The sequence below is a fragment of the Carettochelys insculpta genome, chromosome 8 (genome assembly GCF_033958435.1).
Source record: "Carettochelys insculpta isolate YL-2023 chromosome 8, ASM3395843v1, whole genome shotgun sequence".
Lineage (NCBI taxonomy): Eukaryota > Metazoa > Chordata > Testudines > Carettochelyidae > Carettochelys > Carettochelys insculpta.
This window is the reverse complement of record NC_134144.1, coordinates 14,220,058-14,236,853: the sequence shown is the minus strand read 5'-3', so window position 1 is coordinate 14,236,853 and position 16,796 is coordinate 14,220,058. Positions and strand designations below refer to the sequence as shown.

General features: G+C 42.4%; 2 protein-coding genes across 7 annotated transcripts in view; one reads left to right on the top strand and one right to left on the bottom strand.

Moving 5' to 3' along the window:
• The window catches only part of KCTD18 (potassium channel tetramerization domain containing 18), a 40,465-nt gene extending 29,123 nt beyond the window's left edge, over positions 1 to 11,342 (bottom strand). For 3 of the 6 annotated variants that reach the window (XM_075001816.1, XM_075001815.1, XM_075001811.1), the window contains exons 1-5: positions 9,176 to 9,294; positions 8,118 to 8,320; positions 5,629 to 5,840; positions 2,189 to 2,382; positions 30 to 124 (exon numbers count right to left, since the gene is read on the bottom strand). In XM_075001816.1, coding sequence (XP_074857917.1) covers positions 30 to 124; positions 2,189 to 2,382; positions 5,629 to 5,840; positions 8,118 to 8,274 — 658 coding nt within the window. In that variant the 5' untranslated portion in view covers positions 8,275 to 8,320; positions 9,176 to 9,294. Of the gene's footprint in view, positions 1 to 29; positions 125 to 2,188; positions 2,383 to 5,628; positions 5,841 to 8,117; positions 8,321 to 9,109; positions 9,295 to 9,469; positions 9,559 to 10,169 lie in introns of those variants that run through there. The other 3 variants (XM_075001814.1, XM_075001813.1, XM_075001812.1) reach the window with 3 other exon arrangements.
• On the top strand, positions 9,835 to 16,494 carry LOC142017138 (uncharacterized). Its single transcript, XM_075001807.1, has 3 exons — positions 9,835 to 9,976; positions 14,018 to 14,106; positions 14,363 to 16,494. Exon 3 carries the CDS (start codon positions 14,461 to 14,463, stop codon positions 16,396 to 16,398), a length of 1,938 nt encoding a protein of 645 aa, XP_074857908.1. The 5' UTR covers positions 9,835 to 9,976; positions 14,018 to 14,106; positions 14,363 to 14,460; the 3' UTR covers positions 16,399 to 16,494.
• The last annotated feature ends 302 nt before the right edge of the window (positions 16,495 to 16,796 follow it).

The window sequence follows — 16,796 nt, the reverse complement described above, 5'->3', positions numbered from 1 at the left end:
AAAATGGAAGAAAAGAATTAATACTGTACCTTTCCCTTCCCAGACGTCAAAAGCGTCTATTATCTTTTTCAGTTCATTCACTGAATAATAACTCCAGATATATTGGACATTACTTCCAGCCTCTCTAGAAATATTTAAGAGGAAAAACTGTGATTAATCTATACTTAAAAAATTACAAATGTTTTACAATACCCTCAAAATAGTATTTCACTCCATTATTTTATCCTCAAAGAATCAAAGATTTCTTAGTAGGATTTCTGTAAAACAGACATGCAAATGTAATACTTTAACATCCTTTTCATTTCTATAAATTCACACAACTTTGATCCACGTCTCCTGCAAAAATTACGCAATGCTGAAAATGGTCATCAGCAATGCAAGCTGCTGAACTGATGGTGAACGTGTTTTTTCTGCGATGGCCACCATGAACAAACAGTTCATCAGTCTCAGAAACCTGAGATGAACAAATGCTTATACTTTACCTGCAAAGTGTCAAACTCCAGCTTCACTGCACCTGCTGATGACATGAATTGTTTGTAATATGTATTTATTATACAGACATGCTAGTGACTTTTGATTCAAGTTTTCTGAAGGTAATTGATTGACTGTTAAGAATACTTTCCCCAACTTTGTTTGCTTTACAGTATGATCCGTTTTTGTTCCCACATTTACATTTCTTTTTTTTTCCCTTTGTTTTTTTGTTTGCCCTTCACATCATCTTCTGGCTGGTGCACAAAAGAAAAGTTACAGATTTCAAGAGTTAAGAGGATCCTGCAACTCTCAATGACATAAGTAATTACTATTTAGAGTGACAAAGTTGTGGGGCACACACAACTAAATCCATACATGCTCAAGTATATTGGAAAAGTTAAACTTATTTTAGCAAGAAGTTTAGAAAAACCTGTATTTTACAATAATTAAATTCTGTATGAAATTTTGTCTTCAGCTTTTTCTACAGTATATACGAATCAGTGCTTTTCCTATATCTGACAAACCTAAAACCTTTGTTTTGAGCAGCAAAGGCCTAAAATTGTGTTACAAAGCATGTCCCTTGGGTGTACCATGAGGCACTAGGTTAAATGCAGTGTACTTCTAGCCTCTCAAAAATACAGATGTACTAGTAGATAGTGTTTCTCTTCTTCATAAAATACACAGTTGTTGTGGTATTGATGAACACAGTTACAGAATTACAAAACTGCAAGTCTGCATCTACACTAGCAAGTCCTTTTGGAAAATCCAGCCCTTTTTCAAAAGAACATGTGGCGCATCTACACACAAAATGCCATCTTCTGTAATCAAAAGAACATAGCTCTTCTTCTGCTCCTGGATCAGGAAGAGTGTCTTCTTTTAAAAGCTTCTTCTGGGGGAAAAAAAGCATGTGTAGATGCTCTGTGGGCTCTTTTCTCAAAAGAGCAGTCCACATGGTGCCGGATTTTTCGATCCCTGGCCCATTCTTCTGAAAAAGCAGGGGCTATGTGGATGCTCCCTATCGAAAGAGTGTATCAATGTTTTGCTCCGCTTTTTTGCATGTGGACATGCTCTTTCAAAAGAACTTTTTCCGAACGCGCTCTTGCAGAATTTCTTTCAAAAGATCGCTGGAGTATAGATGTAGTTCAAGGTACTTCAGGAGATCTTTTCCTCCAGTCCCTTGCACTCAAGGCAGAACTAAGTATTATCTAGACCATTCGTGATAGGTGACTGTCAAACCTCTGCTTAAAATACTCTAATGATGGAAATTCCACAATGGATATTATGCCCTTTGTTAAGTGTGGGCATAAGTTACGCAGTTTCCTTTTGCTTGCATTTCTAAATTCCCCTGTTGTCTCGGTCTTCCTCCTGTCTTGTCAGATAAGATTTTAAAATGTAACTAAGATACATTGCATTTGTTTTCTGATCCAAGGATTAATATATGCTATTTTTCTCCATTGTTTAAATGCAAGTATCTTCCAAAACGAAAACATAATTTTATAAGGGAATAATGTTTTACAAACAGTCCTTAAAACAAAATTAGTATTTACGGTAACTGAAAACTGGTCACCTTTTGTGGGCTCTCTGTAAATATTGTACTCCTTGCTTAATTCTAGATCTTTGCTTTATTAATTTCCAGTAGTAATAACAATGTATTAAATAGATGAAAAACTAACAACTTCATTTCAGTATTCTCTCTGATGTCCAACAATCGTTTTACCTTTTGTACATATTTTTATTGTTTATTCTTCCTCCCAGTTCTTTCTCGAGTACCTCAGTGCCATCAGCTTTTGTGGCAAACACACCAATAATTTTACTCTCACAGCTTGCACCAGATGTGTTGAGGTAGTGCAGAACCCATACGCTAGGCTTGGTGCAGACTAAACCATAAGAATCACAGAAGTCTGTCAGAGCCTGGAAAAGAACAAAATGTAGGACTTAATGTTGTACTAAATTTTTTTAAGTGATTACTTTTTCACTTTTAAGTTTATTACACATTATTTATTTAATAATTAACTCTAATAAGTAAATGTTGAAGTCTCATCTACAAGACTGTGTGGAATACAGTGCAAGCTTTATTATCCGGCACCCCTGTACAATCAAATGTGCCAGTTACTGGAGTGGGGCTGCTGGCCCTGCTCCATCGGTCAGGCAGCTAGCGGCCATCCCACTCCGCCAGTCCCAGCAGATGCTGATTATTGGAGCATACCAGTTATGCCAGTGCTGTATAACATGTCTTTTACTGTACTATTCTTCCTACCTCAAAAAGAACATTGGAAATTTGAGGAAGTTCAGAGAATGGCAACAAATTATTAAGTATATGGAAGCAAAACTGAAAAGACTGTAAAGCTACATCTGTGCTACATTCTCCATTCGAAAGGGGAATGCAAATGAGGGAGATTGAATATGCAGATGAAGCACTGATTTACAAGTCTCACTTCATTTTAATAATCTCACACAATCATATTTTCTGAAGAGAATTTTTGAAAAAAAAAAAAAAAAGCCGTGCAGACAGGGATCTTTCAAAAATAAACCCCATTTTAGAAAGAACCCTTCTTCCTGAAACAAAATAGAAGAGTTCTTTCAAAAACAGTGTTTATTTATGAAACAGCCTGTTTTTCCTCCCAAAAATGTCTCTTCTGAAAACGTGATCATGTGAGATGATGCAAATGAAGTGTGAGATTTGTAAATCAGCATTTCATTTGCATTTTCTATCGCCCTCGTTTGCATTCCTCTTTCGTAAGGGGAATGTAGCGTAGATGTAGCTTAATTGTTTATTATACTTAGGAGCAGAGTAAGAGGAGACATGATAAAAGCATGAAAAATAATGGTCCTGAGAAAGTAAAGAGGCTTCTCTTTGTGGTGTCTAGATTCTGGCATTAAAATATGATAGAGGAGCAATCAAACATAATAAAAATATCCTCTACACAAACCCCAAAACAGTGAGTGCTGAACTGTTTTCCTTCTGTGCCTCAGACTCCCCACCTCCTCTCCTACACATAAGCAACTAAATTCTCACCGCAAGTCCAAGTTCTGGCCATAGTTTCCACGCATTCATTGGCCAGATGGAACAGTTGTGTCCATGTAGTCTGACCTTATGTCTAACACAGACCACTGAACTTCCCCTAAAGAATTTCTCAAGCATCTTTTTGGAAAAAACATCCTATCTTGATTTAAAAATGGTCAGTGATGGAGAACCCACCACTACCCTTGGTAAACTGCTTCACTGGCTACCTGCTTTCACCATTAAAAATGCACATGTTATTTCCAGGCTAAATTTATATAGGTTCAACTTCCAGCCACCAGATCATGCTATATCTTTCTCTCCTAGATTGAAGAGCCCATTACTAAGTATTTGTTACCCCTGTAGGTACTGTGGCAGACCACATCTTGCAAGCTGCAAGAGCTTAATCGAAAGCAGGTAGACTGGGAACTGGGTCAATACATTCCTCTTCCCTAACTAGGTTTACAACTGGGACTCATTAAGGACCAGCCTGCAATATGGGGCCAATCAAGCACCTACTGCCAGGATAAGCCTGTTGACTCAGTATCAAAGGCTTGCCCTCCAGGCAGGATGGGTAAGGAGTTGAGATGTGCACAAGGAGGAAAAGGCTGGAGATTTCGGAACAGACCAGCACAATGAAGTACTAGAGGGAAGTGGTGAAGTGGCCAAGGGAGAGGTCACTAAGTTAGGGGAGGGGTGAGAACCCCCTTAGCTGGCTCTCTCTCATAGGGATGCTGGGCCAGAGTCCAGGGTAGTGGATGGGTCTGGACTCCCCTCACCCTTTCCCTAGAGGTTGCCCTGTTGGGTAAACAGGGGGAGCCTGAACCCAGCAACAGGGGTCTGCTTCCCTCTCACGATGGGCTTGCCTGTGATGAGAATGACTCGCTAAGTGGAGGCCCTTGCCTTGGAAGAACCCAAGCAGCTAAGGAGCCACTCTCAGTCTCTGAGGCACACACAAAACTGCTGAGAAGCACAGAAGCTCCTAGAGGACTGATAGGAACCTTGTAACAGTACTTATACTTGAGTCACCATCTAGCAGCTCTTTGGTAACCTTAATCTATCCTTATTAGGCATGTTTCTAATCCTGGAATTATTCTCGTCACTTTTCTTTGAACCCACTCTTATCAACATCCTTGCTGAACAGTGGGCCACAGAACTGGACAGTGTGCCAACAGCACATACCAGTGCCAAACAGAGAAGAAAAATAACCTCTTTACTCCTAATGGCTACATCTACACATGCCCCAAACTTCGAAATGGCCATGCAAATGGCCATTTCGAAGTTTACTAATGAAGCGCTGAAATGCATATTCAGCGCTTCATTAGCATGGGGGCAGCAGCGGCGCTTCGAAATTGATGCGCCTTGCCGCCGCGTGGCGCGTCCAGACAGGGCTCCTTTTCGAAAGGGCCCTGCCTACTTTGACGTCCCCTTATTCCCATGAGCTCATGGGAATAAGGGGACTTTGAAGAAGGTGGCGTCCTTTCGAAAAGGAGCCCCGTCTGGACGCGCCGCGCAGCAGCAAGGCGCGTCAATTTCGAAGCGCCACTGCCGCCCGCATGCTAATGAGCGCTGAATATGCATTTCAGTGCTTCATTAGTAAACTTCGAAATGGACATTTGCATGGCCATTTCGAAGTTTGGGGCACGTGTAGACATGGCCAATATGCCCCTGTTTATATAGCCCTTAACTGCATTATCTAATTAGTAGTTCAGTGGAGTGGCACAGCAATTGTTATATGGGAGGTCAGAAAACAACTAAAATACACACTTTGTCTTTCGGATCTCAGGAAAAGTTTCCAAGACTGACACAAGAAATATCTTGTAATCAAATTAAAACTGAAGTCACTGAAACATAACATAATGCCAGCTTTACAGTCACTCATACTGGGAAGACCTGAAAGTCAAATTTAGAGTATTGCTTTACAGAAAATATTTATAACTAAGCTACAAAAATACAAACCCCTTAAAAAAGGTGATGAATGAAGAGAAATGCTGGTGTATCCTTAATTATCATGAGTGTGTTAGCAATTCTAATAAGTAGCAAGTGAATTCTTCCTCTAAAACTCAATGTAAATTGTAACTTGAAATTGTTATTTGGTACCAACCATATGATCTCAATTATGGGATACTTTTAAAAATATAAGAAAATGCCAAGACCTTTTTAAGTTCTATATTTGACCTAAAAGAGTATGTCTCAATTTCATTGGCTAAGTGGTCAGACAGACTGTAAGGATAAGGGATTCCAAAGTAATCTGCCTCTTCCTGCAATGCAATTCGCATTTGTTCATCTTTAGGTATCCGAACTTCTCCATGAAGATAATCTAAAAGGTATTCAAACAGGTTTCCATCTCGATCAATAAGGCAAGCCCCTGAAAAGAAAACAAAATTTTAAAATACTTTTTGTAATTAAGGTAGAATTTTTGTCATATACTATTAAATTACCTAGTGGAGCCTTCAATGAATAATGTGTCAACAGGTGTGTGCATGTGTATATGTATATATTGTATCTTCCTAAGTAATTATTTAAACAGGTATCTAGCTTGGGAGTGATACCCTTTTTCCCAGCAATATATAGTAAATTCTGTCTTAACCAACATTCTATCATCCAGAATTCTCAAATAACCAGCATTTTAATCATAAGTAAATTTTAGTAACATTTCCATAAGTACAGTGTAGCAAAAGTAAATACAAATAAATACAGTATGGCTACATATACACTACAGCAATCTGTTGACAGAAGTTACTGGCGGAAGAGATCTTCTGGAAAAACTTCTGTTGACAGATTATGTCCACACACAAAAACAGATCAAAAGACTGCCCAGCTGCTCTCTCAACAGATCAGACAACCGGAAGTTCAGCAAACAGGGCTGCCTGGGGAACCAGAAGCCCTGTCTGTTGATAAAAAGCCCCCTGGAGCATCTACACAGCTTTTTTGTCAACAGAAACTATTGACAAAGGCACTATTCCTCATCGCGGAGAGGCACAATGCTGTTGGCAGAACTGCCAAGTTTTGTCAAAGGACTCAACAAAATACACTTTGTGTGTAGACACTCTGCAAGTTTTGTCAACAACCCCCCAGGTGTAGATGTAGCCTATACATTTACAGGGTACAAATACTACTTTTTCTAAGTACTCTGCATACATTTTTGTTTGTTTCTTAATATCTAATCTTGGTTTTTCTTTAGTATTATGCATTGCTAGGTATACTTCTCTGTTATCCAGAATACCTGGGGCTACTGGATATGGAAGAGTTAACTGTATAATCATTTATTTTAAAACTGGTTCTTTGAGTCTCTGCTGTATTTCTTAATTTGCAGATGAACAAACTACACTTCCAGTCCTTCAATAAGATTCCTGTGGTGAAGTCTGATGGTATATGGAGTCCAACTGAGAAATATGTGGTCCATGTACAGATCACTTTTAAAGATCAGTGCCTAAATTGATTATATGCTCTACACTGCACTGGTTAGGCCTCAGTGGGAGTATTGTGTCCAGTTTTGGGCACCACATTTCACAAAAGATGGTGAGAAGTTGGAGAGGGTCCAGAAAACAGCAACAAGAATGATCAAAGGTCTAGAGAACATGACCTACAAAGGAAGGCTGAAAGAATTGGGCTTGTTTAGTTTGGAAAAGAGAAGATTGAGGGGAGACATGATAGCGGTTTTCAGGTATTTAAAAGGGTGTCATAAGGAGGAGGGAGAAAACTTGTTATTCTTGGCCTCTGAGGATAGAACAAGAAGCAATGGGCTTAAACTGCAGCAAGAGAGGTTTAGGTTGGACATTAGAAAAAAGTTCTTAACTGTCACGGTGGTCAAACACTGGAATAAATTGCCAAGGAAGGTTGTGGAATCTCCATCTCTGGAGATATTTAAGAACAGGTTAGATAAATGTCTATCAGGGATGGTCTGGACAGTACTTGGTCCTGCCATGACAGCAGGGGGCTGGACTTGATGACCTTTCAAGGTCCCTTCCAGTCCTAGTATTCTATGATTCTATAACCCCATGAAATATGTATTCTACTTTAATGCTAAAATCAAATTAAATCAAGGCCTATGGTGTCCAACCAGTTTTGAAACAGCCACAACTATGGTGGCTTCTATAGTGGCCACTGCTGTAGCAAACTACCCACATTACTCTGAAAATACATATATTGTTCATGCCAACTAGCTACACTGTACCAGCCAAATAGCCACCTGTGGCTAGTGTATTGGACACCAGGGCTCCCAGCACATCCAATCTTGTTCTGAGAGAGTCAATGTTGAAATCCAGCATGTTTCATTTTGTCTCTAGTATTGCACTTGTCCCTACGTTTCTCTCTTTTGCTATTACAATATTTTTCTAAGATCCAAACAAGCAAAAGGAGAATGTCTGATTCTGGAGACTTCTCAGATTAACAGATAAGTAATTTCATCCCTTTGTATAAATTACTTTTATTTATTTTTCTATTAGTACCCAAAGTTTTCATGGGTGTGTATGAAAATTTAAAGAATGTATTATGTCAGTGTCCGCCTATTATGCACAATAACTAATACATTATCTCTGTAACTGAACAGTGCATATCATAGGAAAATATTCTAGTGACAATTTAAAATGATCCCTAGACCATCAGAGCAGATGCTAGATATTTACAACTCAGATTTATTTACCAGATTCATCTAGTTTTAGAGGAAAACGTCCACTGAACATAGAAGCTAGCATTGAATCCTTAAAGCGGCACAAAGACTTGCGTCTGGCTGTATACACACAACCTCCCACGTTAAGTCGAAGAATATCTAGAACCTCTTCAGCTTTACCGTCTTCCATTGCATTTGTAAATTTCAGTATTAATGTAGTTATAGTCTATTAAAACCTGTAATAAATTTGCAGAAATAAAAGTAGATAATTCTAACACAAAGAGCAGATTTCATACAACACGTAAATAAATATTACTGTTCATCATGGGTATCTTAAAGTAACACAACAAAACCAAAAATAGTGTACATCAACTTTGAAAATTATCCTGAAAATTCATCAATGCCCAAAAGCAAATCATCTGCCCCATGTCTATTTTTTTTAAATGTGCCTATCTCTAAATTCAAAAAACCAAAATCCACCATGCTCGCTCACTCTCCCCACACCCCGTCAAATTTTAAAAACTTCTTTTGTGTTGTTGTGTGGTTGAAAGTGATTTCACATATCACACTAATAACCTATGTGAAACATCCCTCAATCCTGTGGCTGGGATTGAGCACTGACGCTGAGTTGACTTTGCATGATTTAGATTTTGGTATCAACACAAGAGAAACTTCAATATTTGTTTTTAAAAGCAATACATCACACAACCTTTCTGAACGTTTTCCCATCAGTGACAAAACAACTGATTATGCCTTCCACTCTCTTGAGAAGGTAAAGGGCATATTATAATCCCTTTTATGATAGCAGCCATTCTGGATTCCCAGATTGCTAATGTCACTGTCTGGCAAAGTATCTGCCTCCACAGTGGAATTAAAAAAAAAAAAAAAAAGCCCATGCATTTCCAATCTTTGTAATAGCTTATTGATAAATAAAGCTGTGAAGGGTTGCAAGTGCTGTTGATCCTGACAACAAGCAGTCCTGTAGCACCTTGAAGATGAGCAATTTTATTTATTTATTTATGTACTTATTAGCTTTCATGGATAAGACCCACTTCATCAAATTTACCCATGAAAGCTCAAAAGCTCATTACCTAATACATCACAGTTTTCGGCTTAAAGGTGCTACACGATGGGGTGGGGGCTGCGAAGATACAGGCTAACACGGCCACCCCCCCAGTCTATCCCCGGGGCAACGTGCAGCGGGTGCCGATTTCCTTTCACGCTTTTCAGTGATTTCCCGTCGCAGGCTGGCAGGATCCCAGCCGCACCCACAGACCCGCGGCCGCGGCACACTCGCGGCCGCCTCCATCCGCCCTTCACAGCCCTCGCGCGGCGGGGTTCACGCGACAGCAACCCGCGTGAGCGCCTGTGTGACCGGAGCCCACCGCGGGCGCCCCCAAGCCGCCCCAGCCCCGGGAGCAGCCGGAGGACGCGCTTCCCGCCGCGCTAGGCCCGACCAGGCCAGAGGGGTGCGGCGGCGCTGCTGCGGAAGGGAGACCCCCGGCTCGGCGCCGCCGAGAGGAGCCTTCCGCGCTCCGCCCGGCCGCAGCGGGCGCTGTACTTCACCGGACGCGCCCGCCGGGGAAGCGCAGGAGCAAGGCCTCGGCCCCTCCCTCCGTGCAGGGGCGGCCAGGCGGGCTCTCCCCTCAGGCCGGCTCAGGCCCACCCGCGAAAAGCCCGGCCCGGCCCCATGCAGGGGGCTCGAAGGGGTCGGTACCTGCTCCGCGCTCGGCAGCGCCCGGCTCCGGTTTAGTGACCGAGCGCAGGGCCGCCGCCGTCGCCGTCGCCGTCGCCGTCGCCGCCACCACAGAGACTGACCGCACAGCGCCACCCTGCAGCTCCGCCGCCCGTCCGGGAGCCCCAGGGCCGCGCCTCAGAGCCCGGGCATGATGGTGGGTGTAACCTCCCCGCTTCAGCTAACTGCCCCTGGGCCCCCCAGCAGCCGCATCGCTGCCCCATTTGCAAGGGCCTGACACCCGGCAGCCCCCCGGGCGCACCGTGTTTCAGGCCGGCGGCAGAGACCAGCGCTGAGGTCTGTGCACTTACAAGCTGGTTATGGTTTTAAGAGGATAAGAACGGACCTACCGAACCTGAACAATCGTCTGTGTAGCCCATTGTCTTGTTTTCAGGCTCCTGCCACTGCCAGGTGCTTCAAGGGGAATGAGTAGAGGGAGGCAACTATAATGATCCAGCTCTAGTCCCAGCGTCTGTTAGCGAGAGGCTGAAGGATACCCAGAACTTGGGTTTGCAACCCAGGCTACCTTGGCTAACATCTATTGATGGGCCTGTCCTGCAAGAATTTATCCAGTTTATTTTAATTACACTTACACATTTGTAAAGCCCTGCAAATCTGCAGATACCTGCTTTATAACCGCAGGTATCTGCATCTGCAGGTGTTAATGAAGATAGCCGCAGTTCATTTTTGCAGATACAGATGCAAATATAAATATTGTGTCTAGAACCTTACAAATTTGTGGCTGTTTGCTTTATAGCCACATTTGCAGAAGTCAATGCCGATATCGACGGCATAGTTTTGTGTATATAAATTTTGTATATGTTCAGTCAGGCTCTATATGTTTGGCCTTCACTGTATCACCTGGCAAAGAGTTCCACTGGTTGACTAAGGTGTATGAGGAAGTACAGGTTGAATCTCTCTAATCTGGCACCATCAGGACTTGACCGGTGCTGGATCAGAGAATTTGACGGACCATGAGAAGTCAATATTGTCTAGCAGCATTACCAACGCTGCCATTGCTTACTGAACTCTTAGAAAATATTTAGGGATAAATAACAGCACAGAACACTGGGAGGATCACAGGAAACTTGGCCACACTTATAAGTGGTCATCCAGCTAACTAAAATCATACCAGATTATAAATGTTACTAGGGACGAGAGTTCCAGATTAGAAAGGTTCAACCTGCACTTACTTGTTTCAAACCTGCTCCCCGTTATTCTTATACGGTGACCCCTAGTTCTTGTGGTATGTGGAAGGGTAAATAACACTTTATTCTGTGCTTTTTCCACACTGATCATGATTTATGGACTTATGTCTTATCCCACCTTAATTGTCTTCTTTCAGTCTTAGTATGGAATGCTGGTCTGTACCCTTAATCACTGTTTCTCTTTTCTGCACCTTTTCCAATTCTAATATATTTTTTTATTTAAAAGTGGATTGGGGCAACTAGAACTCCATGTGTATTCTATGTGTGGGCATATCATGGATTTATATAGTGCATTATAAAAAAGATTTAACATTTACTGTCTTACGATCTAGCCCTTTCAAAATGATTCCTGATATTTTGTTAGCTTTTTTTTACTGCTGCTGCACATTTTTTTCAGAGAACTATCCAGAGTGGCTGTCTTGTGGGGCACATGCATGGAGCAGGCAAACGGCACTCCCCACATGTGGATCTCAGGTGGAGCCACATTTAAATGCTCCAAGATCCACATGGAACTCGAGAGCCATATTTGCCACAATGCAGCGTTCTATTCACCACATGTGGTGAATGGAAAGCATATCAGACACCCCTGCTCTAGCACCTCCCTTCCGGTACCTGTCTAAGCCGCTCCTCTCTTCCAAAAACCTCAGTTCTCCAGCCTCTCTTCCTGCTCTACTCCCATTCCCCTTCCCCTTCCCCTTGCCCACCCCCATCCCCATCCCCATCCCCATCCCCATTCTGCCTGGGGGGAAACCTTTTATAGCAAGTCAGAAGGCCTTAACTGTCATCAGGTGTTTGATCAGCCTTTTTGCTACAAACTGATTCTTAACAAGCCCCAGTTGCCTTTCTTGGCCGCTGGGTCACACTCTGTGAGCCTAGGTGGGGAACAAAAGGGTACTGACCCAGCTCGCAGTACATTTGCCTTCTACGAGACTCTTGTATCATGCTACTTGTGGTCTGCCACACTGGTCAGGACCTAACTGCTTTTGCTCTGCAGAGCAGCTCCTTGTAAACTAGGGTACCCTAGCAAGCTGCATTCTGACTGGCTCCTTGTAAGCCTCTGACTGTTTGGCTGGGGCTCCGCTCAAGCTCCTTCCAGTCTGTTTTAACCCCTTTCCTATCAGAGTGGAGCAGGCGCCCTTCTACATTGGAACACAATGGAGGATCTTTTCAGACTATCAAGAAAGAAATAGACTTGGAAACAATCTGGACATTTTTGATGGATTTTACACTCCTCCTTAAGTGTAAACACATCCTTAACTCACACCACATAATTTTACAGAATTTTACTTTAAAAAAGGATTATATAGTTATGAAAGAAATTACAAAACAATCTTGCACAACTTTGTTTGCAATGCAGACAAGCACCAAGACTTCATAGCAAGTGTAATAAAAAGTCATATTCTAAAGGAAAAAGAAATGACCATTAACAAGTCATTGTCTTTTCCTGCCTTAACATCAAGGTGTGCACTTAGCTTACCCAATACGGATCTACCAATGGCACAAGGTTACTTCCTCTTAATCATGAAGGGCGGCTAGCAAGATGAAACAAAAGCATATGTAACTTATAAGCAAAGCATAATATAGGACTTACCTTCATTATACAAATATTACATGTTGGTTACCGCTATGCATTACTCTCGAGTGCTGATATTAGCACATTTCTAAAGAAGGCAAAAGAAGCTGGATTGGACTCTTTTGGAGTCAGCCCTGATGTTAGGCAAGTGGTTATGCCAGAAGGTGTACAGTGTGGTCCATTGGAGACAAAGACAACTCAGGGAGGTCAGTCCCCAGACCATTGGACAGCTGGAGGCAAAGGGGCATGACAGGGGTGGCTCTGCTCCACCCAAGCCAGTGCAAGGGCATTATTTATAAACTGGCAGTTGTTGGACACGTGGTTGGTGGCCCGGACCTGTGCTGCCAGCGTGCCCCTTTCCCTCGAAGGCAGGGCCATGCTATGCCCTATAAGATAGACCCTCCTGCACAGTACCTCCCTAGACTCCCTACAGCCAGAGCCCCTCATAGCTCCCCCAGAAGGACAACACCGTGTACACCACCCCTACCCACAGCCCCACCACAGCTGCCCAGAACCCCTGCTCCTTAGTCTCCCAACACACATTTCCTTCCCACCACCTCACAGCCCAGCACCTCTCCCCAGACCCTCCTAGAGACCCACTCCCTCACACCCTGCCTATGGGCTGCACTCACTGGCACAGCCAAGGCTCCCAGACCCCCAGCTCCTTGGGAGTAGAGCAATCAGCCAAGCCAGGGTCTGCCTCTGCCAGGCAACCTGAAGACACTCTTGCCTGGAAGGGCCCAGCTAAGCCTCTCCATAACTGTTCACCCCTCCACAACTGGCTGAGACTGCCTAGGATTTTGCACCCCATTCCCAGGTAGCTCAGCTCTGGGGAGACAGGCAGGGGCTGGGTGGTGGAAGCAGATGTTGCCTGAAGCCAGAGATGCACTGGGGTTGTGCCTCATGAAGAGGGGCAAATGCAGTGCAGCCCAGCAGACAGCTCCACAGCCCTTTCTGTCCCTGCCCCTCATCAAGTCAGTCAGGAGCCTGAGCTGCAGAGCAGCTGCTCCTCTGGCTGGTGCCTGGCACAAGCAGCCCAGGTGTTCCTTCCTTTGCTCCTAGTGCACAAGGCTGAAGCTGCTCCTGAGCTGCCAGCTCCCTTTGCTCACACAATCTGTAGAGCCACAGGACGGGAGGACCCAACTCCATGGCTGGCGTAATCCTCAGGAAACAAGGCTCTCCATATTTTGAACACTATGTCATCGTTTTTAGGCATGTCATGCAACCAAATTCATGGTTTTAGCTTGTGCTACTGAGTGGACTGATGTACTCGTTTTGGGGGTTTTTGAAGAGACTGCACTGAGAATGTTCTTGAAAACGTCACTTTTATTGACAATCAGCAGACTGCTGTACATATAAACCTGAACGTTTTTGGTTCCCATTTTATTTAATTTCTCTCCTGGTTCTTTGTTTTCAGGTGAAAACAATGATACTCTGCCGTACAGCTACCATTGCTGGTGTCCTAGCGGCATCCACCTCCATCTGCAACTGCAGCTTGTAAATACGGTAAATAAAATGTGCAGTTTTGTTAACTCCTGTATTGATCTCCTGTCTTTTTCACTCATTCCTCCTGGGAACTTACATGTATATTTGGTGCCAGACCCATCAAAAGTTAATTTGGCTCTGGATTTCACCAAATGGATGCTGTTCTGAAACAAAAGTAAGGGTAAACATGGGGTGGATAGAATTTTTACAACATATATACACAACCAAATCTTACTATGCTCACACTAATGTTCTTTTGTGGTCAAATTTCTGATAGGCATCAGTGACAGCAGTTGTTCTGAGGAACCTGAATCAGTACTGGTTGTGAAGTGTTGCAAGGCTACAGCCGCGTGAAGTTCTATTTGTATTCTAGAAATGTCCAGAAAACGTGTATGTTCTTTTAATGACGACCTACAAAAACAGTTTAAGTTTTTGAAAAAGGACTCTTTATTCTGTGACAACAGTCAGGTTATATGTCAAACATGTGGAGCACATTTTTCAATTGCTCATGGTGGCCGTAATGACATTACTCAACATCTTCAAACAAAAAAACACAAGCGTGCTGAACAAACTAAGTGTGAAACTCCAAGTGTTTCAGAATTTTTGGCTGATCAAAACACAGATGCTGATCAAATACATGCAAGTGAGGGACTGTTTGCTTACCATTCTGTGCGCCATGGACACAGTTTCAGATCTAGTGATTGTACCTCGCAGTTGATTAAAAAACTTTACCAACCCAAGTTTTCATCTGCACGTACAAAATCTGAAGCAATAATTTGCAATATATTGGCTCCATTATCTACAGAAGAACTACAGTGTGATTTGGAAAAGCGCTCATTTATCACACTTAGTTGGGATGCCTCAAACAAAAAGGATCAAAAGCTATTCCCTGTTCTTGTGCGCTATTTTTGTCCAATTAGTGGGATACACACAAAAATTATTGAGTTTTCTTCTCTACCATGTGAAACTTCTGATGTGCAGTGTGAATTTCTATATCAATTGATTCAGAAACATTCTCTTAGTGAAAAACTTGTTGGGATTTGTGTAGACAACACCAATTCACATTTTGGTGGTGCTAAACATGCTGGAAAAAGTAACATATGGCAGAAGCTGCAAATCAGACTAGGGAAAGAGATCTTCAGTATTGGTTGTGGTGCTCACATGGTTCATAATTGCCTGCAAACTGCAGCTGACTGTCTTCCAATTGATTTGGAGTCCTTTGCCATGAAAGTTTATAAATATTTTCACATTTACACTGTTTGTGTTGAAGAATTGAAAGACTTCTGCCAATTTGTCAACCTCGAGTATTCAAAATTGCTAGAGCATGGTAACACACGATTCCTTTCTCTTGGACCAGCGCTAGAAAGAATTTTGTTGATTTTTGATGGACTCAAGGCATATTTTCTCTCTCAAGACAAATGCCCAACAATGTTCAAGAAAGTCTTTAGTGACCCTTGTACAAAACTGTGGCTTGCTTTTGCTACTAAGCAAATAGTCATCTTTCAGAAGACAGTGGAGGCAATTGAGAAAAATGACTCATCAGTGATAGAAGTTGCACTGCATATTCGTGCCCTTCAAAATAATTTAGCAGAGAGGCTCAGAGAAAGATATATCACATCACACACAAAGATCCTGCTGCAGCCTTTGGTTGAGCGTGGGGAAATTAATAAACAGGAATTTTACAATGCAGTTGAGAATTTTTATTCAACATCTCTGATGTACTTGGAGCACTGGAAACCTGCGTTTGAGAACATAGAAAAGCTTGAATGGGCCCTGTTGAGAAGCATGCCAGTGTGGGATGATATACAAAGCAGTCTGGCTATTTGCAACACAAGAATTTCCACCTTAAGTTTGATAAATAAGAATAATCTTTGTGGTGAATGGACAAATGCAAAACCAATAATATCCTGTCACATGTCTGACTGGAACACTCAGAAAACCCCCATTTCTGAAAGATGGCAGAATGTTTTTCAAGAGATGGACAAGAAGGCAGTAGAATACTCAAATCTGGCAAAGGCAGTTGAGTTTGTTTTGTGTTTGCCTGGCACTACAGCCCCTGTTGAACGTGTCTTTTCAGTAATGAATGCAGTTTGGTCTCCTGAAAAATCACGTCTCAAAGTTTGTACTATGAAGGCTATTTTGTTTGTGCAAGTGAATTTTGACCTAGACTGTGCTGCGTTTTATGAGAAGTTGATGAAAAACAAGTGGATCCTTCGAAAAATTGCTTCACGTGACAAATACAGTCTACAAGAAGCATCACATACTGGAAAACAGCAAGATGAAGACAAGGCGGGCACTTCTAAAGAACAGTAACCACTTAATTGTAAATATATATTTTTTTTTACTTATTAGTTACTACACTAATGTATGTCTTTTTAATGGGTACTCAGTAAACAACGTTATTTTGAATATTTGTACTGCATGTGTGATTGATTTCCATTGAACTCACTGAAGTCTGATCAGTTTTACCAGGTGTCCTGCATTTGGCGTAGGAAAATATGGTCACCCTATACATGTGGCCTGTGTAATCTCCCACCACTACCACCCCCACCCCCCCAAATGTGGTTTCTGCACAGGAAGGTGAAGTGCTGAAATCATTGTCAGGAAGACTTACTAGAATTGAACAAGAAATGCACTTACTTAAGATTGAGTAGGTAGTCAAGTATTTTTCATATTCATGCCTGAATTTGGCCGAAGCCTTTTTGGGTTGT

Excerpts from the sequence above, each read along its gene's own strand:
- LOC142017138 (XM_075001807.1), top strand. The coding sequence starts at position 14,461 with ATGTCCAGAAAACGTGTATGTTCTTTTAATGACGACCTACAAAAACAG.